The sequence below is a fragment of the Bufo gargarizans genome, chromosome 2 (genome assembly GCF_014858855.1).
Source record: "Bufo gargarizans isolate SCDJY-AF-19 chromosome 2, ASM1485885v1, whole genome shotgun sequence".
NCBI classification, from domain to species: Eukaryota; Metazoa; Chordata; class Amphibia; order Anura; family Bufonidae; genus Bufo; species Bufo gargarizans.
The window spans coordinates 426237808-426264566 of record NC_058081.1 but is presented as its reverse complement, the minus strand read 5'-3'; the positions used below and the strand labels follow the sequence as shown (position 1 = coordinate 426264566).

The window sequence follows — 26759 nt, the reverse complement described above, 5'->3', positions numbered from 1 at the left end:
TTTATCCACATTGGTTTCTTTTTGTTCCTTAACCTTTTATTCCCATCTGGTATGTACCTCTCACAATGAGATTTTAGGATGCTTTTAAAGATATCCCATTTTGTGGCTGTATTTTTATTTGTGAGGACTTTATCCCATTTAGTTAGGCCTATGGCCTCTCTTAGTTGGCTAAATTTAGCTTTTTTTGAAGTTTGGTATTTTTGTTCCTCCCTGTAGAAACGCTCTTTTGAATGATAATTGGAAGGTTATTACTTTGTGGTCACTATTTCCCAGGTGTCCCCCAACCTGCACGTCTGTTGTTCTGTCAGGCCTATTCGTTAATACTAAGTCCAGTATGGCCGTCCCTCTAGTCGGGTCCTGAACCAGTTGGGAGAGGTAATTGTCTTTGGTTATTGCCAAGAACCTGTTTCCTTTATGAGATATACAAGTTTCAGTTTCCCAGTCTATATCTGGGTAGTTGAAGTCCCCCATAATAACCACCTCATTATGATTTTCCGCCTCGTCTATCTCGTTTAGTAGTAGATTTTCTGTGGACTCTGGTATATTAGGTGGTTTATAGTAAACTCCTATTAGTAATTTATAAAAAAAATATACAAATCTTTGATCCCCAGGAGCACCATCAAATCTATCATATCCAAATGGCACAACAGCAAACCTGCCAACAGAAGGCCGCCCACCAAAACTCACAGAGCGGGCAAGGAGGGCATTAATCAGAGATCTAAACTTTTCATTGATACCATGCTGGGGTGTATATGACTTTTTGATCACTTTCTGTTTAATTTTTTGGTAAAAAATGAAGCAACCAAAAACGGCGAATCAGCTATTTTGACCCTTTTTTCCATTTTGCTGTTTGCCGAATGGGGAATATATTTTAATATTTTAATACTATGGCTGTTTTCGCACATCGCAACATCCATTTTTTTAGTTCTTGTATTTTTATTTTGGGAAAAGGGGGCCGATTTAAATGTGTATGTTTTTAAAAAAAACTTTATTTATTTATTTAACTTTTTTATAGTTAAATAGTCAAGTAATTATTAAATTGCTATTTTCATAGACCCCAATGTACTAGTATTGGAGTCTATGAGAAAATTGCTTGTTTCCTAAGGACCCTATTACATGCAAGGGCTCCACAGGAAATACTATGCAGCGGCCTCCTGTCATTCACAAAGACAGGGGCTGCTGCAAACAAGCTCCGGCTTCTCCGATCGCTGTACGGGGGAGCCGGCACTTCCGATGTTTCACACGCTTAAATGTCCTCTATCTGCATTACTGTCGGTTGCGGGCATTAGCTGAGGGTGTCTGCTATAAGAAACACCAGGCCACCCGCGCCTATGGCACCCGCTCCGCTCAGGAGTGGGCGCCATCTTTAAAGACCCGGTCAGGAAAGGGTTAAGGAGGCTAGCCCTGATGTGACACACACCAAGTTTGCCAAATTGTCAGATGAGGGGGGATGTTAGATCGTGGGTAGCACTGCTGCAGTAAGATGCTTCCCCTGCTAGTCAAGATGTCACACCAGTGGTCCATGCCCGCCTCTGTCTCGCTGTCCCGGGCAGGTGCAGACATTGCTCTGCTCTCTGTCTAAGAATTGGTATTAGTGCTTAGTGAAATTTTCTTCAGCATTGTCTAGGTTCTGGTTAAGTTGCTGATCAGCCAATTTAGCTGGGCTGTTGTTCTACCTACTTGCCTAAGCTTTAAGGTTGTCTAGACTCTAGTTAACAGCTAAGGTGGTCTGTTATCTGTATACCCATGTACCAAACCTTGCCTGTCTACCGATTCTGCTCCTTGCCGCCTGCCCCAACCTTGAAATTGCTAGTTGGAATACACAAGTACTCAGCCTACCCTGACTTTGAACTGTGTTCAGACTATGTTTTTTGCTTGTGTCCTTGGGGCTTCGCCCCAGTGTCTCTGACTCCCATGGTTCAGCAGCCAAATACACCAGGATTACTCCAGGAAGTAGCAGCTTGACTGGTTCCCTGCAGTGAAGAACAGAACCCTGTACAGGGGTTAAAGGGTGAAAACCAGGGAACTGCCAGGACAACGGCCTTATGTTTAGCCCAAATTCAAATTGGCTAGTTGGCACAGTGGGTCCATACCCATTGTCAGTTACACAGGGGAATGTCAGCTCCAGTAAACAGAGGAATAGGAGTGCAGAGCAGGCCTGATGTTAGCCCAGCACTCGGTTCCTGTGCTGTTAGGCTTACACGTGGGCTCCCTCATTCCCTTCTGCTGCCATGCTGACAAGCGTGGGCAGCAGGTAGCCTAACTGTTGTATCTCCGCTCCGTGCCAGAGTTTACTTCCTGCTTCTGTCTTGTACTGTTGTTAGGGCGTGCACGGGTGTGTCTCTCCTCCCTTGTGAGGCAACACGTACCGCCCTCTATCTTCCCAGCCTATGGCTGGGTTGCAGGAAGTATTTAAAGGCACTTCCTGCCCAAGAAGGCACCTGAGCAATCTTGGTCACTAGCGTATCTAGATCCTTGTGTTTAATGTGTTTTGTAGTTTCTGCTTTTCTGTGTACTGGACCCTGCTTTTTAATTTAACATATTTAGTTTGTTTGCCGCCTGCCTCTGACCTTTGACTTTGTTTACAGACTTTGCTTGATCGCTGCGTGCCCGGACTTTGGACTTGCTGACCACTTCCTTTCCCTCAGTGCTTGCACCAGTATCTCTGACCCCCTGGTCAGCAGCCACTGAACAGGGGACTGCTCTGGAGTGGCACCTGGTAACTACCCTAACGGGCCCAAGCCTATTCTCACCATCAGAGGCTCTAGTGAAGACCAGGTAGTTACTTAGTCATGCCCCTCTAGGGTATAGCCAGTCAGTGGAGCAGTGGGTCCACACCCGCTTGCATAACACCAGACAGGTGCTGGCCATGGAAGATTATATTAAGGGTAAAGATAGGGAGAGTTGTCACAAACAATGGACTCCTTTAAGAGTGTGTCGTGTTCCTGGCGTTTGAGATCGACATATGACAGATCAATTTTATAGATTATTGAGAGGGGTTAGTGAAGACCGTGCGGTAATGGTCCACACTGGCACCAATGCCAAAGTTAGAGGCAGGTGAGCGTCCTTAATAATGATTTCAGGGATTAGGTTGCAAGCTTAGGGCAAGGACCTCATTATAGGAGGGGAAGATAGTGACCTGGAGCTAAGTAATGAAACTGGGGGTGGAATGGATTGACAGATTAGAACAGTTCATAATGAAAGGTGTAGGGTAAACATATGCAAACACCTCTTAATTGTATGTAAACTAATGCCAGAAGCCTGACCAATAAAATTGGTGAACTAAAATTAGTAATGTGTGGAAAGATAGTGTTAGACCGTTCTACCCCCCCCCCCCCCACAACCCCACGTCCTGCAACCCAGGTAAATGTGATTAATCAGGTTCTGCATTCCTTATCTCTGGCTGATACTTGGAGGGAGCACAACAGGCCGCAGAGGAGCTATACATACTATTCACCAGCTCACCGGGCCTATTCCCGTATTGACACGATTTTAGCATCCACCTCCCTTCTCCCCTGTTTGTCCTACTCTAGGCATGTTGTGTCATCATGGTCTGACCATGATATGGTTATCTCTGATTTTATGACTCCCCATCAAACTGATACCTCTTTTCACTGGAGGTTAAATGGTTAAATGGATCTCTTCTAACTAATCCGGCCATTTTTTCTCAGCTGCAGGAAGATCTCTCAAACTTCCTCACCGAGAACAACACCTCTGAAATTGACCCTATGACACTTTGGCTAACTCACAAAGCCTATATGAGGGGTATATTAATAAGTGTTGCCTCCAAGAGTAAGAAGGAAAGAAATCAATCCCAAGCAGGTTTAGAAGCCAAACTGAATAGGTTAGTCTGGGCCCATCAAAGATCCCCTTCATTGTATCTGCTTAAAGCAATAAAGGATGTTAGAACATGGTCCTCACGAACAATACTGAAAAAGCCCTTAGGTGGACTAACTCCTTCTACTATAAATATACTAATAAACCAGACAAGCTACTAGCCAACCAACTTAAAGCTAAACAGAGGATCAACCATGTATTTCAAATACGTACACGATCAGGTCAATCCACCTCTAACCCAGACACCATTTATACAACATTCCAAAAGTACTATAAATCCTTTATTCCGCCCCTGATGGAGACTCTAGCACTCAGATTAATAACTTCCTATCATTAATACGACTTCCCTTGCTGACCCCAGCAGCCCAGTCTGATCTATGTAACCCTATTTCGGCTGAGGAAGTGATTCGTGCCATTAAATCCCTAAAATTAGGCAAGGCCCCAGGTCCAGACGGTTACTGCACTATATTATAAAAAGTTTGCTCCCTTGATTACCCCCCACGTAACAAATTACTGTAATCATCTCATATGCAAGGGTCTACCCCTCAAAGCGTCAATTACAGTTATCCCTAAACCCAATAGAGACCCTTTGCTTCCATCTAATTACAGGCCAATTTCACTGCTAAACATTGACAATAAGATCTTTACCTCCATTTTAGCTAGTAGGCTCAATAAATTCCTCCCGTCCCTCATTCATAAGGACCAGGTCAGGTTTATACCAAGAAGGGAGGCCCCTGATAATAGTAGAACGATCCTAAAAATTATACAATCCTCCAATAAAAATAAAGTCCCGCTAGCGCTGCATGACCTTGACATTGAAAAAGCTTTTGATACAGTCACCTGGTCCTATCTTTACAAAGTCCTTTCAACAATGGTGTGCTGGCATACATACATAATTCCTCTGGGTAGCCATCTTATATGCTTCTGGCATATGTAAAAAAAACTGTGAACTCTCATCTTCCCAAAGCCTGGGTCACCTATGATATAGATGGACACTTTTATTACCACTACTCTTTGAGGCCAACTATAAAAGGTCATAAAGGCTATACCAGGCCCAGCTCATCCTGTTCTTTAAGATAAGATCAGCTCGCTGTCAAGCCTGGCTGGAGCGTGACGTCATTAATTTCCAGGTCTGGTTTGAGGAGAGCTAATAGCCCTTAATTAGCTCTGGGCATAAAACCAGTCCACTTTCATATTTCATTTATGAATCAACTTATGTCCTTTATGACACCAGATCCAGGCTCTATAGAGTATTGTGGTTAATTGGGTATCAAATATGACTAGAGGATGTGATTCCGTAGCTGACCTATGGGTGGTAGAAGAACTACAGGTCCCAGCATTACCGTGTGTGGTCTCATTCTGTAGGTAAATAAATAAGGATTGCAAATATGTATTCTGTATAAAAATATGCCGATGTATCAAGGAGATACGAGCTTAAGTATAATCCTCATTGTAGGAACTGAACTTTGATGGGGTCATAAAACACTTGGGGGCCATCCCTAGGCTTCACAGTCACTCTGCTGCCATTGGCTGACAGGAGTAAGTCTCCTGCCCATGGGAGAGTTCATAAAAATCCATGCACAAGGACAGAGGAGAGAGACCCATGGAACATCACCAGACACTTAATTGGACATTGACGGCATATCCCTGTATCAGAAGAACTTTGAGGGTCTCCCCTGATACATACTGAAAAGGGGTTTGCAAGGATTCAAAAAGGACATATGAACGACCATCTGAAACCCTCCAGAGAAACTTTGATTCTTTCATCTTTTTCCCTTTCATTTGAACTGTTGTGATTATTTATATTGTTATTATTATTCTGTAGATTTATAATCATTTTCATTAGACTTGTATGCACTGCTTTTTACAGCTTATTAAAGATTATAAAATCTAAATAGCCAAGTCTTCCATATTCTAAGCTGCTGAACAACGTACCTTGCCTTTGAAGAGACGTTACCAGGTAGTTAGTTAAATTGCATTTAGGAATTGTAGCTGGGGGTGATTGACTGCGGTTGGTCAGTAAGTGATATCCGGTTCATCCACTGATCTGTGTGATAGTGAATTACCCGGATAGTCGGCTCGTGGACCGGGAACCCACGTGGTGGCAGTTACCGAAGTGTAGTGGGGGGTGTTAGCCGAATGGTAATACCCCGGTCACGTGAGGTCTCTGTGTGTGCTCAGACTCCGTCACAGACCACTACGTCACAGCTGTGGGATCCGGAGCGATCGGATCCATAGTTCGTGACAAATGGGTATTAAGGGCACCTTCCTGGCTGCTATCCAAGCTCTTTACTCCAACCCAGAAGCCTACCTTAAACTGACCACCACAAAGCCCTCTCCTATCCCTATCAGAAGAGGTACGAGGTAAGGATGTCCTCTCTCTCCCCAGCATTATTCGCCCTCGCTATAGAACCCCTGGCAATTCACATTAGAAACCATGCTGACATTAGGGGATATTCAATGGGGGGGTCAGAGTACAAATTGAGTCTTTTCGCAGATGACCTACTGTTATCTATCACCAACCCCATCATCTCCTTCCCCTACTAGATGCCTTCACTAAGGCGTCAGGCCTTTCAATAAACCATGCCAAATCCGAACTGCTACTATGCAACACTCCTACCTCCACTAGATCAGTATTACTTCATAGTTTCCCCTTTCAACACAAACCTCAACACATCTCTTACCTAGGGGTTCTGATACCAAATAGTCTTGACTCAATTTATAAGACAAATTACTTACCTCTTTACCGCAAGATACGACAAGACTTCGTATCCTGGCAAACTTTGCAGACCTCTTGGGTGGGTAGAATAAACATAACCAGAATGGTGATTCTCCCTAGGCTACTCTATTTATTTAGGGCTCTACCAATACCAATCCCTATTAAGGATCTTAGATCCATACAAAGAGATGTTTTGAGGTTTATATGGGCAAACAAACAACATCGTATATCCAAGGCGACCATATGCAGACATAGATCTCAAGGGGGTTTATCAGTTCCTGATTTTGTAAAATACTACAGAGCAGCTAGATTGGCCCAGATGTTTCTGACCCATCTTGATCCGCATGAACATCCTCTTTGGATTGGGCTGGAGCTCACCAATCTTAACCCCTATACCTCGAAAGCGTTGATTTGGACAACCTCCCCCATTCCTCAGGTTGTAGGTACTAACTTCGTAATGTCATACTATTCGCTTCTACTCTGGAGATCGGTCAGATTCAAATTCGCACTCCAGTCTAACCCTTCACCGTTGGAACACCTGGTGGGAAACCCTGCTTTCCTACCAGGGACCCAGTCCCACAATCTGGAATGGTGGTCGACCAACCAATTATGTACGCTACTTAAGTTACTGATTAGAGGCAAATTGATTTCCCTTACGGATTTCAAAGAGAGGTTCTCTCCTCCTACCAGGGAATACCTCACCATGAACCAGATATTTTCCTTTTTTAGATCGCTTCTTACATCTGGCCGATCTGTAGAGTTAACACTATTTGAACGCTCTGTTAATTACTCACTATATAGGAAAGTCTGTTATCAAGATTGTATGAGGCCCTCAACTCCGTCCCTGACGGTCATAAATTACCTTATATGAGAGCCTGGGAGGAGGATCTACATCAGGAATTTCTATCCTCCAAATGGTCCCAACGTTCCCTAACCCTTACGAAAGGTTCATGACAAGTCACGTTGGCCGAGACCTCTATAAAGGTACTCCACAGAACTTACATGGTCCCCACCCAACTGCATTGTATATATCCAGAGGTATCCCCTCTGTGCTTCAAAGGTTGCAACGAGGAGGGGTTCATGCTGCATACTTGGTGGTCGTGCCCTGTGGTCAAACTGTTCTGGGTCAGGATAACTAATCTAATATCATCAGTACTAGACTGCAGATATCCAATGACATTACCCCTATGTATTCTGTGGGACAAACCTCACTGGTTACCTTATGCTAGATTCAAATTGTCTCAATTCATACTTCTAGCAGCTAGAATCCACATTGCTTTTAAATGGCATTCTGATTCACTGTCCTTCCAAGCAGTTTTAGACAGAATCAATAAAATTCTATTATTTGAGAAGCTATCAGCTATCCGCACTGATACAGTCAACACCTTTGAGAGGGTGTGGGAACCTTGGTTATCTTCCTCCCATTCACCAGATCTGCGCTATAGTGTATCCCTTTGAACCGTACGAATCCCAGCTAGTACTGTGGGTCTGATACACTTTCTCTCCATGCTCGAAAGTTTTTCATTCCTATCTGAACATACTTTATAATGTGAAAATTACTATGCATACCTCCAAGAGAAATAATTGTTTTATGTTACATACTTAATCAATCACCTATGTAACTGCTTACCTTATTATGCAAAAAAACAATAAATGCTTATTGAAACATAAAAAGATTAGACAAATCACTGGTTCCAGATGGCATACACCCCCCATATCCTAAGAGAGTTAAGTAAGATTGATAAACCCTTATTTATTATATTTACGGACTACTTATGAGCTCTATAATGGCAGGGTCTGTTGCACAGGACTTGCAAATATGGTGCCAATATTCGAAAAGGGGTATAAAAAAAAAAACAAAAAAAAAAAAAAAAAAACAGGGTGCTGATACTAGGCCAGTAAGTTTAACATCTGTTGTGGATAAACTATTTAAAGGTTTTCTAAGAGATGCTATCCTGGAATATCTCAATGAAAATAAGTGTATAACGATGTATCTGCACAGGTTTATAAGGGATCAGTCCTGTCAAACTAATCTACTCAGTTTCTATGAGCTGGTAAGTTCAAGACTGGAACAGGGTGAGTCGTTGGATGTCATCTATCTTGACTTTTCAAAAGCATTCAAAACTGTGCCACATAAAGGGTTAGTTCATAAAATGAGAATGCTTGGACTAGGGGAAAATGTGTGCACGTGTATAGGGGTAAATAACTGGCTCAGTGATAATAACCACCCTCAGTTTTCTAACAGTACATACACAGATTCGGTCACGAGTGAGGGTACGACAAGTGTCAGTATTGTACCCTATTTTCTTCAATATACTTATTATTGATCTTGTAGAGGGATTGCACAATAAAATAAAAAATTTTGCAGATGAGAAAACTAAAACAGAAAAGAGGACAGTACTGCTACAAATCTACCTGGATAAATTGGAGGCTTGGGCAGAGAAGTGGCAAATGAGGTTTAATACTGATAAATGTAAGGTCATGCGCATGTTAAGGGAAAATACGAGTCATCAGTACATATTAAACAGAAAAACACTGGGTAACAACAACATGGAAAAGGACTTAGGAATTTAAATTGACAGTAAACCTAAGGCCCCTTTCACACGGGCGAGAATTCCGCGACCCATTCACTTCAATGGGGCTGTGCAGATGAGCAGTGATTTTCACGCATCACTTGTGCTTTGCATGAAAATCGCAGCGGTTTTCACGCAACGCAGGCCCTATAGAAATGAATGGGGATGCGTGAAAATCTCAAGTATCCGCAAGCAAGTGTGGAGGCAATGCGATTATCACGCATGGTTGCTAGTAAATGATGTTAGTAAATTGAGTAAAGTCAATTTACTGTATTATTTTCCCTTATAACATGGTTATAAGGGAAAATAATAGCATTCTTAGTACAGAATGCTTATTAAAATGTGGCACGAGGGTTTAAAAAATATTAAAAATTAACTCAACTCATCCACTTGTTCGCGCAGCTGGCATCTTCTTCTTATTTCAGGACCTGCCAAAGGACCTTTGATGATGTAATCGCGCTCACCACGTTGTGAGCGCGATTATGTCATCAAAGGTCCTTTGGCAGGTCCTGATATAAGAAGAAAGAAGAGGAGGCCGGCTGCGCAAACAAGTGGATGAGGCGAGTTCATTTTTATATTTTTAACCGCTCATGCTACATTTTAATAAGCATTCTGTGCTATGAATGCTATTATTTTCCCTTATAACCATGTTATAAGGGAAAATAATAAAATCTACAGAACACCTAACCCAAACCTGAACTTCAGCAAACAAGTCCGGGTTCGGGTCTGGGTACCACAATCATTTTTTTCTCATGCGCGTGCAAAACGCATTGCACTCGCGCAGAAAAAACTGAACAACGCAATGCAATCAAAACTAACTGAAATTGCGTATGCACTCGCACGATTTTCCCTGATCGCAGACCCAACGCATGCGGACCTAATCCGGACACGCTCGTCTGCAAGGGGCCTAACTGTTAACCAGTGTCAGGCAGTTGCTACCAAGGCCAATAAGATTATGGGGTGCATCAAGAGACAAGAAGATATTTCTGCCACTGAGAGGGTTCAGAGGATGGAAACTAAAGTAATAACTGGAATGGGTGGACTACAGTACCCAGAAAAATTATTAAAATTAGGTTTATTTAGCTTAGAAAAAAGACAACTGAGGGGAGATTTAATAACTATGTATAAATATATCAGGGGTTAGTACAGAGATCTCTCCCATCATCTATTTATTCCCAAGACTGTGGCTGTGACAAGAGGACATCTTCTATGTCTAGAGGAAAGAAGGTTTCTTAATCAACATAAAATGGGTTCTTCACTGTAAAAGCATTGAAACTATGGAACTCTCTGCCAGAGGAGGTTGTGACGGTGAACTCACTAAATGCGTTCAAGGGGGACCTGGATGCATTTCTGAATTATTCTGACTGCCTGGCTTCTGCCTGACATTTTTTTTTTTTTTTGTCTTCCTCTGGATCAATTTTGCAGGAAAACAGGCTGAACTGGATGGACATATTCTTTTTTCAGTCTTACAAACTATGTTAGGGTCCATTCCACGGATCCGCAAAACACGGACAGCGGCAATGTGCGTTCCGCATTTTGCGGACCGCGCATTGTCGGCACTAATAGAATATGCCTGTTCTTGTTTGCAATTGCGGACAAGAATAGGACATGTTCTATTTTTTCGGGAACGGAATTGCGGACCCGAAAGTGCAGGTCCTAAATTCCGTGTCTGGGTAGCACATCATGTTGCCCCATAGAAATGAATGGGTCCGCAATTCCATTCTGCAAAATGCGGAATTAAATTGCGGATGTGTGAATAGGCCCTTATTGTAAATCTAAAACACTTTTTTTAAGGTTCAGGAGTATCTAGTAAAGATTGTTTGTTCACTGATCCTCTAATTGTTTAGAATACCTGTATATTTTTTTTATAAATTTTATATTTGAAGCCAAGTTCTCAGGCATTTTCAAGTTATTGGATTTATGTTTTTTGTACATGATAGGTACTTGAAATACTACAAACGATTTCCTTTTCCATAATTCAACAAGTCGCAGACTGCAATGGAATTCCCCTTGCCAATAACATGCATACTGTACATGGCCACTGAGCTATCGGAAGGTAAAGTCAAATTACAGTCACTGTATCTTATATCACCCTTCTGTAAAACACTGACAATAGGAAATGGAAACCAAAGTACATTTAAATTCCTTGTCTAACTGACCAGAACTGTTATCTGTGATTCATTTTATTTGCTAAATTAATATATTAAAATCTAGAGTAATCTTCGTTTTCTATAAATTTCCTAGATTTTTTTTATAACCAGTACTAGTATTACATATCAATAAACAAAAGAATATGCAGACATTGCTAAGTGATAGTTTTTAATTAACACGCACCTTCAACCCAGGACCGACTATAGGCATTTGCCTACAGGTAGATTATTTTTTTTTTTTACATTTTATGATATACAGTTATCCTGCACTTCTGCTTTGCTACTTACCAAGATGGTGAGTAGATGATTCTGTTTCTTGAATGAGCAAATGTCGCGCTCCCGCAGGAACTTCGAGTATCCTTATGTAACCTGTTAAGTAATTTTAATTACACATGTAAAATCATGCCAAATAATAACGTGCATGACAAAAACACATATTAATTAATTACGGATTAATAAAAATAAAGAATTGTTGGTTAGGACAGCAACATAACAGTCTGTTGTTGTAGTCACATACAGTAATTACTGAGCTATGGAAACAAACTGTCTGATATCATTTTAAGGACAATAAACTAGCCTTCAAGGAGTGGCATTATCTATTGGAGGGAGCCCAGCATACATTGATCATCTTCACCAACCACAAGAACCCTACATATCTGCAGACAGCCTAGCATCTGAACTCCCGCCAAACCAGATAGGCACTCCCGTTTTGATTTTGAACTTCACTTTTGCCCGGCTGAGAAGAACATCAAGGTGATTGCTCTCTCTCAGTCATTTGATTTCTCCGACCAGCAGGAGGAGCCCCTGTACATTGTAGACCCTGCCCGCTTGATCACAGTGGCTCCTGTCCTAGTAAAAGACATCCCTCCCGGGAGGACATTTGTGCCATCTGCCAAGAGAAAAGGTATTCTAGCTTGGGGGCACAACTTCTAACTGGCTGGTCACCCAGGGATCCGCAAGACCTCAGAACTTTTGTCTCACCACTACTGGTGGCCCACACTGTCTAAGGATGTGATTGATTATGTGTCTGCCTGCACCATCTGTGCTCAGAAAAAAAGTCTCCAGGAGCAAACCATCAGGGCTGTTACATCTTCCTGTTCCTGATGCCCCTTCGCAACACATTGCCATGTACTTTGTTACAGATCTGCCCTCTTCTGCCGGATGTACAGCTATCTGGGTGGTCGTGGATGGTTCTCCAAGATGGCGCACTTCGTTCCTTGCCCTCGGCTGCTGAACTTGCTAAACTGCTTTGAAACACATATTCCGCTTGCATTGACTACCTTGGCAAATTGTTTCAGATCGCGGAGTCCAGTTTATCTCCAAGCTCTGGAGAGCTCTTTGCCGGTTGGTCGAAACTAAGCTGGACTTCTCTTCCGGTTATCATCCCCAGACCAACGGCCAAGTAGAGCGGGTCAATCAAATATTAGAGAACTATATTCAGCATTTTGTTTCGGACCAACACGACAACTGGGTACAATTGCTATTTTGGGCTGAGTTCTCCTATAACAACCAGTCTAGTGAGTCTACTGGATACTTTCCATTCTTTATCATTTATGGACAACACCCTCCTACTCCTCTCCATGTTCCTACATATTCCGGGGTACCAACTGCGTATTGCTCTTTTAGGGATTTTTTGAAGATTTGGCCTGACACCAAGGACTGCATCAACAAAGCAGTGCTGATTACTGGGTGGCCAGGTGCTGATTACTGGGTGGCCAGCCTGCTGGATTCCCGCTACAAGGACAACGTGCCGCCCTTAATTCCGTCACTGGTAGATGCACCGCTGATGGCATTCCCACCTGACAGCGGGGGCTCAGTGGAAGCACAAGGCGAAGGCAGACGAGGAGGAGGAAGAAGTCGCCAACGCAGCTGGGGCACCGCCAGCACCTCAGAAGGGAGGGTTAGCATGGCCAAAATATAGAAAATCTTTGTCAGCATGCCACAACAACCAGCACCACCAGCTGATACGGAAGGTCTTAGCAGGAGGCAGCATTTCAGCAATATGGTGGAACAGTACGTGTGCACACGCATACATGTACTGACTGATGGGTCTAGCTCTCCAAATTGTGCACTTGGCTTGAGCTTGCCCTTTACGCCTTGGAGGTGCTGGCCTGCTCTGTGGCCAGTGTATTGTCCGAACGTGTGTTTAGCACCGGGGGGGGGGGGGGGGGGGTGAACACAGCCAACGTGGACAAGCTCACATTCATTAAAATTAACCAGGCATGGATCCCACAGGACTTGTTCGTACCTTGTGCTGAATAGACAAGTATACTGGCCGCACCCAGCCATTGTTAGACTCCAGGGCACTTTCTCTTTGCATTATCTTTTCTATTTCCCAATGTTTTGGGGTCTTCCCAAATTTATTTATTTTTTAATTAAAAATTAAAAGGGAAAAAATAACAATTATAAAAACAAAAACAGTGTTGGCTACCTACTCCACGCCGCTTCCACCTACACAGCCATGTCCACCGTGTCCTCAACCTCCTACTCCACTTTGACCTCCACCTCCTAGTTCAAGATTATTATTTTCAATTTTTTTATATTCTATGTTATTTTAAGTCAGTTTCCTATCCACATTTGTTTGCAGGGCAATTGTCCTGCTCTTATCCCCATTTTCCTTACTTTTGCAGCCCTTACTATGACTATTTTACAGCCATTTTAGAGCACCAAGGTTCAGGTCCCCATTGACTTCATTGGGGTTCAAGTTTGGGTCTCGAACCTATTACCCGAACCTGAACAACCACAGGTCCGATCAACCCTAAGTAGAGAAAACTACATAGAGTAAATAGCATGGTTCAAAGCAGGTGATAAAACTTAACTTATGTCTTTATATTATAACAGCATTCATATGCATTATAAATTAGTAGATATGCATTTACAGTAACTATTTCATGAGTCTACCTTGCTTCTTGGGTGCTTTTGTAAATGTTCCTTTGACAATTTTACAATGTGAATTATCACCACCACATGCCCCACACTTGTCTTCTTTTTTTGTTGACCCAATCACTTTGTCACAACCGACTTTCTGCATAAAAATAAACATAATACTTACAATGCATTTAGTTTACAGAAAGCACATTTAACTGTCAAACATAAGTCCCTTCCATGTTAGGTGCATCAGGACATTCACTCTGTTCTTTTCATAGAATACAGGCATCATGTATGTATTGCAGTACAATGTAGTAATAAAATAAAGGTGTAATATGGAATACAATTATATACATGTATTACACATATTGTATTATACATATAGTATGTCACACTTAGGCCGAATGCACAGCAGGAGCGTACGGCGTCATTGGTTGCTATGACGCGTGCGCTTCATGCGCCGCTGCACTACAGTAATACACTTGTATGATCTATACGAGTGTATTACTGTAGTGCTGCGGCAGCATGAAGTGCACGGCGTCATAGCAACCAATTACGCCGTACGCTCCTGTCAGCAGGAATCCAGGACGGCATACCACAGACCGCTCACGGCCACAGAGTGTGCATTCGGCCTTAAAGTGTAACTGTCATCATTTTTTTTATTTTTGTAATGTTTAGGCTCAGTCATAATAAACATTTTTGTAATATACTTTAATTACTGAAATCGTACATTTCTATTAGAAAAAATAGCTCTAACGTGGCCCATTTTGAGCCATAGCAACACTCCTCTGTCTTCTGCTTACATAACTGTGGAGACTTGCTCAACACTGACCATGTTATGTAAACAGAAGACAGAGGAGCATTGCTAAGGCTTAAAATGGGCCACTTTAGAGGTATTTTTCTAATAGAAATTTACTATTTCAGTAATTAAAGTATATTACAAAAATAGTCAGTGTCACTGCCCCTATTCATTACAAAAATAATAAAAAGAATGACAGTTACACTTTAAAATTTGCCACAATATGCATGCCCAGTTCAAAGGGGTTTTCTGTGAGTTAAATATTGATGGCCTATCATTAACATAGGTCATCAATATCTGATAAGTTTGATTCAAGGGAAATGTCGCACCAAGATGAGAAGGGGATCCAAGGAGAGGTGCACCCACTAACAGACAGCACCCAGTCTGATAGAGATAAGTAGATAAAAAAGTAGAAGTGGGGCACTCACTAAAAGTATAGGGATCTTGTGTTTATTAAGGTAATAACAATAACAATAGTGCAATAAAATATCATATGTCGGTATTACATTGAAATATCAGAGTAATCATAAAAGTGGAGCAAATAAAATATGGTACTATCGACAATAAGTAATAAAATGTAACTGTAATAAAATGCAGTGGAAAAAGGGTTAAATACAGTACTAAAATATATAAATTAGTATGGATCCCGATAAATATGGTTAAAGGTTGTGAGTTCATATGTCAGCCATAGGGACATTCACTGATTAAATCCTGAGGAATAGTTCCATGTAAGGTGATCCGTTCCAACAACCAGTCTTTCAAGGGTGCTCTCAAGCAAGTAAGGTCAGAGTCCCAAGCGTATGCAGCTAAAGAGGTTTTACTGTATGTCAGTTTGGCTGCTAATACGCACAGCGGCGTCCCGCTGTAAATGCGATCGCTTGTAAGTGGGGTATACAAGTGCTTACCCGAGGCTTCTGGATAACGATTCCTCGACACGGTGCGTTGGTGTACGGCTCCGGTCTCAAGGATAGATGTCCTGTTTCAAAATTGGCGCCAGTTGAAATGTTTGTTGCACGCGGTATGGGTAACCTGCGTAGTACAACACCGATGGTTCCGGTAATGGCTCTGGCGCACAGGTGATGACTTCCAGGCTTCTCGGACTTGTAGACCCACTTGTCCTGGTGGGGGGGGGATACCAGACGCGTTTCGGGGATTTACAAGGCAGACCCCTTCTTCAGTGGTAGCACTACCACTGAAGAAGGGGTCTGCCTTGTAAATCCCCGAAACGCGTCTGGTATCCCCCCCCCACCAGGACAAGTGGGTCTACAAGTCCGAGAAGCCTGGAAGTCATCACCTGTGCGCCAGAGCCATTACCGGAACCATCGGTGTTGTACTACGCAGGTTACCCATACCGCGTGCAACAAACATTTCAACTGGCGCCAATTTTGAAACAGGACATCTATCCTTGAGACCGGAGCCGTACACCAACGCACCGTGTCGAGGAATCGTTATCCAGAAGCCTCGGGTAAGCACTTGTATACCCCACTTACAAGCGATCGCATTTACAGCGGGACGCCGCTGTGCGTATTAGCAGCCAAACTGACATACAGTAAAACCTCTTTAGCTGCATACGCTTGGGACTCTGACCTTACTTGCTTGAGAGCACCCTTGAAAGACTGGTTGTTGGAACGGATCACCTTACATGGAACTATTCCTCAGGATTTAATCAGTGAATGTCCCTATGGCTGACATATGAACTCACAACCTTTAACCATATTTATCAGGATCCATACTAATTTATATATTTTAGTACTGTATTTAACCCTTTTTCCACTGCATTTTATTACAGTTACATTTTATTACTTATTGTCGATAGTACCATATTTTATTTGCTCCACTTTTATGATTACTCGGATATTTCAATGTAATACCGACATATGATATTTTATTGCGCTATTGTTATTGTTATTACCTTAATAAACACAAGATCCCAATATCTGATAAGTACTTCCTCCGATAAGCTGCTTGAAGAGGCCGCGGTGCTCCAGTGAGCACTGTGGCCTCCTCACAGCTTACCAAGCAAAGTGTCATATAATGTATAGCAGCTGCGCTTGGTATTCCATCTCAGACCCACTTAACATCACTTTACTGGCCTCCTCAAACAGCTAATTGTCAAGGTTTCTGGGAGTCAGAGCCCCACCCATCAGATACTGACCTATCCTGAGTATAAGCCATGAATATTGAATTCCCCGGAAAACCCCTTTAAGGGAAGTATATTACAGTAAAAGGTCTCCTACTATTAGCCTAAATGATAAAAAAAACTTTTGGACAAATGGCCCCAACATACCCTCCCCCCACAGTGAAGAGTGAACACCAAATATTGCAAAAACATTGACACATGTTTAAATGCAAAATGACTCCATTATGAATACATTAACTATATTAAGACAAGAGTGAGCTGAAGTCTAACTCACTTTTGAATCCCATTAATTAAAGTAAGAATGTGATCTAACATTATTAACCCTTTCATGACCAAGGGTCATTGATGCCTCAGTGTCCAGGTCAAAATTTACAAATCTGACATGCGTCACTTTATGTGGTAATAGCTTTGGAACACTTTTACTTATCCACGCCATTCTGAGATTGTTTTCTCATGACACATTGTACTTCATGTATTTGAGTCAATATATTTCACCTTTATTTATGAAAAAATCCCAAATTTACCAAACATTTGGAAAAATTCATAATTTTCCAAATTTCAATTTCTCTGCTTCTAAAACAGAAAGTCATACCTAATAAAATATTTATTACTTAACATTCCCCATATGTCTACTTTATGTTGGCATCACTTTGGAAATGTCATTTTATTTTTTAAGGACGTTACAAGGCTTAGAAGTTTAGAAGCAATTCTTAAAATTTTTAAGAAAATTTCCAAAACCCACTTTTAAAGGACCAGTTCAGGTCTGAAGTCACTTTGTGGGGCTTACATAGTGGAAACCCCCATAAATGACCCCATTGTAGAAACTACAACCCTCAAGTTACTCAAAACTGATTTTAAAAACTTTGTTAACCCTTAAGGCGTTCCACAAGAATTAAAGGAAAATGGAGATGAAATTTCAAAATTTTACTTTTTTGGCAGATTTTCCATTTTATAATTTTTTTTTCTTTAACACATTGAGGGTTAACAGCCAAACAAAACTCAATATTTATTACCCTGATTCCGCGGTTTACATAAACACCCCACATGTGGTCGTAAACTGCTGTACGGGCACACGGCAGGGCGCAGAAGGAAAGGAATGCCATACGGTTTTTGGAAGGCAGATTGTGCTGAATTGGTTTTCTGAACGCCATATCTTTTTTGATTTTCTACCGATCGTCTTGAGCAGGGGCTCGTTTTTTGCAGAAAGTGTTTTTTGGGTACATAGGATTTTTTGATCATTCATTATTACACTTTATGGGCAAGGCGACCCAAAAATTGGCTGTTTTGGAACAGTTTTCATTTATTTATTTTTACAGCGTTCATCTGAGGAGTTAGGTCAGGTGATAGTTTTATAGAGAAGATCGTTACAGACGTGGCAATACCTAATATGTATACTTTTTCTTATTTATTTAAGTTTTACACAATAATAGCATTTCTGAAACCAAAAAAATTATGTTTTAGTCTCTCTATAGTCTGAGAGCCATAGCTTTTTTATTTTTTGGGCGATGTCTTAAATAGGGTATCATTTTTTGCGGGATGGTTTGATTGGTACTATTTTGGGGGTCATAAGCCTTTTTGATCGCTTGCTGTTGCACTTTTTGTGATGTAAGGTGACAAAAATAGCTTTTTTGGCACAGTTTTTTTATTTTATTTTTATGGTGTTTATCGGACGGGGTCTATCATGTGATATATTTATAGAGACGGTCGTTACGGACGCGGTGACACCTAATATGTGTATTTTATTTCATTTTTTATAGGAAAAGGCAATTTCTTTTTTTAATTTAGATTTTTATTTATTTATTTTTACTTTTATTATTTTCACTTTTTTTATCAGTTCCCTGTTGGATCTTGAAGATCCAGTGGGGCTGATAGTTGTACTATACTTTGCAATGCTCTTGCATTCCAAAGTATAATACTTCCAGATTGTCTGTAGGTCGCAGCACTGGACGCATTTGCCATGGCAACCAGACGCTTTTGCAAAGCGTCCGGGTTGCTATGGCAACCATCGGGTGCTGCAATCACAGCGCTGCAGCCCCGATGGTGGAGAGAGGGAGCTCCCTCCCTCTGTTAACCCCATGGATGCCGCCATCACACACAGAAGGGGGATCGAGGGCAGCGCTGGAAAGGGGGGGGCGGGGGGTACTGCCTACAATATTGAGGGAGGCTGGGGCAGGAGGGGCGGCTATAAAATGAATGCATGGGGTGGGGAGGGGGCGGACCGCATCAGGGCAGGAGATGAGCGCAGGAGGCAGGAGAGGAGCACAGATCGGGGGGGGGGCACAGATCGGGGAGCATGAGGAACACTATCTGCTTTCAGGCTCTGATCTGCAGAGCGCAGATCAGAGCCTGAAACCGGCATTTTTTCACTGCCGCGATCCGATTGGTTAGTCTGCACAGACTAACCAATCGTATCGATTGCCGGCAAGGGGCAACTCTGATTGGTCCCTTACCAGCATTACTGCACTGTATTCTGTCCGTGACAGCATACAGGGCAGGGGCAGAAGCTTTAATCCAAGCGCTTTGCAGCGCTTGGATTAACGAGATGCCAGAACCTTTATATACGTGGTAGCTGCACGGGGTATGTGCAGCTATCGCGTATATATACAGATTGCGGTCGGGAAGGGGTTAAACAGCACTGCAGTAGTGTTCTGTTTCTTTAAATGATCCGCAAAATATCCCAGTACGCATATCAATGGAATTATTTTCAAGGTGATAGTAAATAATGAAAAGACAAAAGATAAACGCAAAAAGAACTTATGCCAAAATCTTTCTATTTGTAATTTTATTGCAAGTAACTGATGCATAAAAAATGTAGGAGCTGTTGGTTCCATCTGATATTGGAGCACTTGTGTTATGATCAGAGGGCGTGGAACCATTGCCTTAACCAACTGGTTTTACTTTGCATTAATCTTAAAGACATTATTCTGGCAGTTCCCTGGTATTTACTCTTTAACCCCTTAAGGACCCATGACGTACATGTACGTCATTTCTGTCCGGGACTTAAAGACCCGTGACGTACAGTACAGACCAAAAGTTTGGACATACCTTCTCATTCAAAGAGTTTTCTTTATTTTCATGACTATGAAAATTGTAGATTCACACTGAAAGCATCAAAATATGAATTAACATATGTGGAGTTACATACATAACAAAAAAGTGTGAAACAACTGAAAATATGACATATTCTAGGTTCTTCAAAGTAGCCACCTTTTGCTTTGATTACTGCTTCGCACACTCTTGGCATTCTCTTGATGAGCTTCAAGAGGTAGTCACCTGAAATGGTCTTCCACCAGTCTTGAAGGAGTTCCCAGAGATGCTTAGCACTTGTTGGCCCTTTTGCCTTCACTCTGCGGTCCAGCTCACCCCAAACCATCTCGATTGGGTTCAGGTTCAGGTCCGGTCCACCTTTTCTGTGTTGCACAAAGACACGGTGGTTGGAACCAAAGATCTCAAATTTGGACTCATCAGGCCAAAGCACAGATTTCCACTGGTCTAATGTCCATTCCTTGTGTTCTTTAGCCCAAACAAGTCTCTTCTGCTTGTTGCCTGTCCTTAGCAGTGGTTTCCTAGCAGATATACTACCATGAAGGCCTGATTCACACAGTCTCCGCTTAACAGTTGTTCTAGAGATGTGTCTGCTGCTAGAACTCTGTGTGGCATTGACCTGGTCTCTAAACTGAGCTGCTGTTAACCTGCAATTTCTGAGGCTGGTGACTCGGATGAAGGTATCCTCCACAGCAGAGGTGACTCTTGGTCTTCCTTTTCTGGGGCGGTCCGCATGCAAGCCAGTTTCTTTGTAGCGCTTGATGGTTTTTGTGACTGCACTTGGGGACACTTTCAAAGTTTTCCCAATTTTTGGGACTGACTGACCTTCATTTCTTAAAGTAATGATGGCCACTCGTTTTTCTTTACTTAGCTGCTTTTTTCTTGCCATAATACAAATTCTAACAGTCTATTAAGTAGGACTATCAGCTGTGTATCCACCTGACTTCTCCACAACGCAACTGATGGTCCCAACCCCATTTATAAGGCAATAAATCCCACTTATTAAACCTGACAGGGCACACCTGTGAAGTGAACCATTTCAGGTGACTACCTCTTGAAGCTCATCAAGAGAATGCCAAGAGTGTGCAAAGCAGTAATCAAAGCAAGAGGTGGCTACTTTGAAGAACCTAGAATATGACATATTTTCAGTTGTTTCACACTTTTTTGTTATGTATATAATTCCACATGTGTTAATTCATAGTTTTGATGCCTTCAGTGTAAATCTACAATTTTCATAGTCATGAAAATAAAGAAAACTCTTTGAAAGAGAAGGTGTGTCCAAACTTTTGGTCTGTACTGTACATGTACTTCATGGTGATCGGGCAGCTCCATGAGCTGCGCCCGCCCGATCAGCAGCAGGGGTCCGGCAGTCACTGATAACTGGACCCCTGTTGCATGCGCCGGCATTAGTGAAATCACAGATGCCGACACATTAACCCTTGATGTGCCGCTGTCAGCGCTGACTGCGGCACGTGCGAAGTCGGGCGGAGATCGGAGCTGCCATCGGGTCCCAGTGCTGCTGTGACGGGGACCCGATAGCCGGGAAGGCAGACTTTCTCAGGCATTGGGGCTGCCTTCCAGGGGAGAGCCTCTGAGATACAGCCCCATGGATCTCACAGACAGGAAGCTCTATGTGTAATACACACTGTATTACACTTACAGCCAATGCATTCCAATACAGAACTATTGGAATGCAGTGTAAAGGGGATCAGATGCCCAAAAGTTGAAGTCCCAAAGTGGGATAAAAAAAGAAAGCGAAAAAAAAGTAAAAAAAAAAAAAAATGACCTAACACCTCAGATGACCACCGTCAAAATAAAAGCTGTTTTTATTTTGACGGTGGTCATCTGAGGTGTTAGGTCATTTTTTTTTTTTAACTTTGTTTTCCGCTTTATTTTTTATCCCACTTTGGGACTTCAACTTTTGGGCATCTGATCCCCTTTACAATGCATTCCAATAAACCATTTTTTTGTCACCTTACATCACTAAAAGTACAACACCAAGCGATCAAAAAGGCGTATGCTCGCCAAAATAGTACCAATCTAACAGTCACCTCATCCCACAAAAAAATGAGCCTCTATCTAAGACAATCGCCCAAAAAAATGTAAAAACTATGGCTCAGACTATGGAGACACTAACACATGATTTTGTTTGTTTCAAAAATGAAATCATTGGGTAAAACGTACATAAATAAAAAACACTAGACATATTAGGTATCGCCAAGTCCGTAATAACCTGATCTATAAAAATATCACATGACCTAACCCCTCAGGTAAATACCGTAATTTTTTTAAAAAAATGTGTGAAAAAAGCTATTTTTTGTCATCTTACATCACAAAAAGTGTAATAGCAAGCGATCAAAAAGTCATATGCACCCTATAATAGTACCAATAAAACCATTATCTCACCCAGAAAAATATGAGCCCCTACACAAGACAGTCGCCCAAAAAATAAATAAAACTACGGCTTTCAGGATGTGGAGACACCTTTTTTTTTCCAAAAATGCTTTTTTCTGTAAAACTGAAACAACCAAAAAAGTAGTCATATTTGGTATTGTCATGTCCGTAACAACCTGCTTTATAAAAATACCACATTATATAACCTGTCAGATGAATGTTGTAAATAAGAAAAAATAAAAACGATGCCAAAATCTTGTTATCTTGCCTCACAAAAAGTGTAATATAGAGCAACTAAAAATCATATGTACCCTAAAATAGTACCAACAAAACTGTCACCTTATCCCGTAGTTTCCAAAATGGGGTCACTTTTTGGGAGTTTCTACTCTAGGGGTGCATCAGAGAGGCTTTAAATGGGACAGTCCCGCAAAATCTGCCTTCCAGAAACCGTATGGCGCTCCTTTCCATCTGCGCCATGCCGTGTGCACGTACAGTATTTTACGACCACAAATGGGGTGTTTCTGCAAACTACAGAATCAGGGCCATAAATATTGAATTTTGTTTGGCTGTTAACCTATGCTTTGTAACTGGAAAAAAATGGATTCAAATGGAAAATCAGCTAAGAAAAGTGAAATTTCTAAAAAATGTATCTCTATTTTCCATTAATTCTTGTGGAACACATAAAGGGTTAACAAAGTTTGTTAAATCAGTTTTGAATACCTTGAGGGGTGTAGTTTGTAAAATGGGGTAATTTTTGGATGGATTCTATTATGTAAGCCTCACAAAGTGACTTCAAACCAGAACTGGTCCTGAAAGAGTGGGTTTTAGAAATTTTCGGAAAAATTTCAAGATTTGCTTCTAAACTTCTAAGCCTTCTAACATCCCCAAAAAATAAAATGGCATTCACAAAATGATACAAACATGAAATAGACATATGGGGAATGTAAAGAAATAACTATTTTTGGAGGTATTACTATCTATTATAAAAGTTGAAATAGAAATTTGCTAATCTTTCCCAATTTTTTGTAAATTTGGCATTTTTTTTATAAATAAAAATAATAGTTTTTGACTCAATTTTGCCATTGTCATGAATTACAATGACAAGTGACACGTCAGATTTGCAAAAAATGGCCTGGTCCTTAAGCTGAAAAATGGCAGGGTCTTGAAGAGGTTAATCCCTATAAAGGGATCTGGATCCATGCACTATGGAAGATATTCAAGAGAGTCTTCCTGTTGAGTTGTGTGAGAAGACAGTGTTTGGAATGCCATGAGGAGGAAGTTCAGGGGGAGGCAAGGGACCCTATGCATATCTGTATTGGTGGTGGTAGTAGTGGCACTTATACCCATGGTGGCAATAGGGACAGTAGTAGCAACAGTGGCACTCAGGGAAAATACAGAGCAGGGAATCAGGAGGAGGGAAGGAGCCAATTACGATATAGTCTGATAAACGGTAGGGTGAGGTCTATGATAACAACTGTGTTTTGGACAGGACCTGGGAGACAGATCAGGGTGCTAGTAGAGGAGGACTTCAGCTGCATCAATAAAGTGCAGAGTCAATGTACAGCCAAAACTTCCCAAAGAACTGCCATAGCCAGATCTGCTTGGGAACTGGTGATGCATCAGAAACTGTGGGTGCAGGCTCAAAATGTGCAGACCTAAGCAAAGTTTGTCTGCTGCTAATTCTGTGCCAGTATTTTCCATCTTATAGTTTTTCTTCAAAATGCTAGAAGACAAAAGCATTGTTCTGTGCAAGATCTGTATAATTCAAATAAGCTGTAGGTGTTCAAACACGAACACAGGCACCACGGCTCTATTGCAACACATACAGCAGCATCACTCGATCCAGTGGGAATATAGAAGTGGCCACTAGCTAACGCAACAAGTGTTCTTCTTCTCCCGATCTCCTTTATGGCAGCCAAACCATATACACGTGCATTACAGTGTCCTTTTTGTCATCACGTACTGCTTACACTCATACTTCTTCTCCTCCTTCTATTCCGTTTTGCTGCCATCCAATTCATAACGGAACGTGTGGCTAAGAAACAACTCAATGCGCTGAGCAATCCATTGTTGTGCAAGTTTAACTCCCACCTGGACAAATTGCTGCCAATGCATTTCCTGCTATACCATTTAGTGGATTCTGCAGCCTTAGGGAGTCGATAGTGTATGCTCAGCTTTGTTGGAGTATACATAGCCAGCATTATTTCACCAAAAAAGCCATCACCTGATTTGTCACATGGCAAAGAACGTGGGCCGCTCCTTGCAATACTCACTGTTCAGAAAGGTGAACAGATGTTATGGGAAGGGACAATTCATGCATTCTAAAGGCCACCGGGTCAACATTTTCCATGCCAGCGAAAGGCAGCACTGCAGCAATAAGGCCAAGTCCTACTGACACCACAAAGGTTTTGTCGGTCTGGTTCCAACACCAGCCACTAACGCAACTCCTCATGTCCCCTGTGGGGACTCGCTCTGGTAGTCAGGACAAGCAGGTGCAGTACAGAAGCAAAATACAAGTTCTTAACTCAAAACATCAGTGTTAATTCACACTTGAGGCAATTGGACAAAACAGCACTTGACTTTGCAGTTTGGGTGTTAATTCATACACAATGGAAAGTTCATATAACACAAGTCACCTTGCTGGCAGTTCTGCCTCCAGTAGTCCACAGCAAGCTTTAAAGGGCCTGTTTCCCCAGCATGCGGCTCTCAGCCCTCCAGCACGGCAAAAAGCCTCAGATCCCAAAAACAGAGACATCTCTGCTGAGCCGAGCTGCCTATTTAAGGACAGCCAGGTGCTGCCAAAACCCGGACCGACACTTAAACTCCGGTCCGGTGTTTGACCTCACCTGGCTGGAAACCAGCCCAACCGCACATGCTGGGAGGAAAATACCTGCCTTGCCAGACACAACCCCTCACTGTGTCACATACCCCCCCCTTTGTTCAACCCTGAGGGGGTGGACACACGCCAGACAATGCACCCGGGACAGGGTATCCACGTTTCCCAGTAACCGGCCTGCTCCGAGTTCTAACGAGAACTTAAGTTCTGCAGAGACAAAAACCATCTTTTGACTCAGGCATTCCTGTATTTGGCCTGGCTCATCCACTTGAGACGGGAGTGGTCGGTCACCAGGCAAAACTTTCTATAGTAGCGGAGAGACTCGAGTGCCCACTTGATAGCCAGGCACTCTCTCTCTATTATACTGTACCTGGTTTCGGCTGGGGTAAGCTTGCGGCTTAGGGAGACAACGGGATGCTCCTCATAATTCCTTATTGCCTCTATTTTGTTCACTTGATGACTCCGCGCCCAAGGACATACTCCAGGTACTTAGTCTGTTCTAACCCTATTGCACATTTTTTGGGGTTAGTGGTTAGGCCAGCTTTCCGAAGACCGTCCACTACAGCATGCACTTTGGGTAGGTGACTTTCCCAGTCGGTACTGTGGATGACAATATTGACCAGGTAAGCCGAAGTGTACCGACGATGTGGACGAAGCACAATGTCCATTAGTCGCTGAAAACTTGTGGGGGCACCTTGCAAACCAAAGGGTAAGACCTTATATTGATACAGCCCCTCGGGCGTGATGATGGCAGTTTTCAATTTGGCACTCTCCGTTAAGGGCACCTGCCAGTACACTTTCGTGAGGTCCAAAACAGAAAAATACCGGGCTTGTCTTAACCTCTCGATGAGCTCATCCACCTGGGGCATGGGATACGCATCGAATTTAGAAACCTCATTAGATTTTCAAAAGTCGTTACAAAACCGCAACGTCCCATCCGGCTTGGGTATCAATACTATAGGAATGGCCCACTCACTTTTTGACTCCTCAGTGACGTCTAGCTGCAACATTAGCTGCATCTCCTCTGATATTGCTGGTCGCAGAGCCTCGGGTAGCCGATATGGTTTTAATCGGACTTTTGCCTGAGGCTCAGTGACAATGTCATGCTGGATTATGGAAGTGTGTCCAGGGAGGTCCGAGAACACATCCGTGTTCCAACTAACGAACACCCTGGCCTTCTGAAACTCGGCCGCGGGCTGTCTTCTGTACAGCTTTCCCTATCTTTCCACGGTTTGAGTAAATTCACATGGTAAACCTGCCTTGGCAGACACAACCCCTCACTGTGTCACACACCTATTGCAGCAGAGTAGAGTGTCACTTCCATTCCCCCTTCCTCCTATAATATGTGTAAAGTGCTGACCCACCTGGGCAATAGTAAACACACAGTCGATCACCTGC

The 26759-nt window shown here is 42.3% G+C and overlaps 1 protein-coding gene across 1 annotated transcript in view; it reads right to left on the bottom strand.

The window, feature by feature from the left end:
* The window catches only part of LOC122928255 (A disintegrin and metalloproteinase with thrombospondin motifs 2-like), a 670803-nt gene that overhangs the window by 214175 nt on the left and 429869 nt on the right, over positions 1-26759 (bottom strand). The window contains exons 14-15 of the mRNA XM_044280912.1: positions 14181-14304; positions 11568-11648 (exon numbers count right to left, since the gene is read on the bottom strand). Of these exons, the coding sequence (XP_044136847.1) occupies positions 11568-11648; positions 14181-14304 (205 nt within the window). The remainder of the gene's footprint in view (positions 1-11567; positions 11649-14180; positions 14305-26759) is intronic.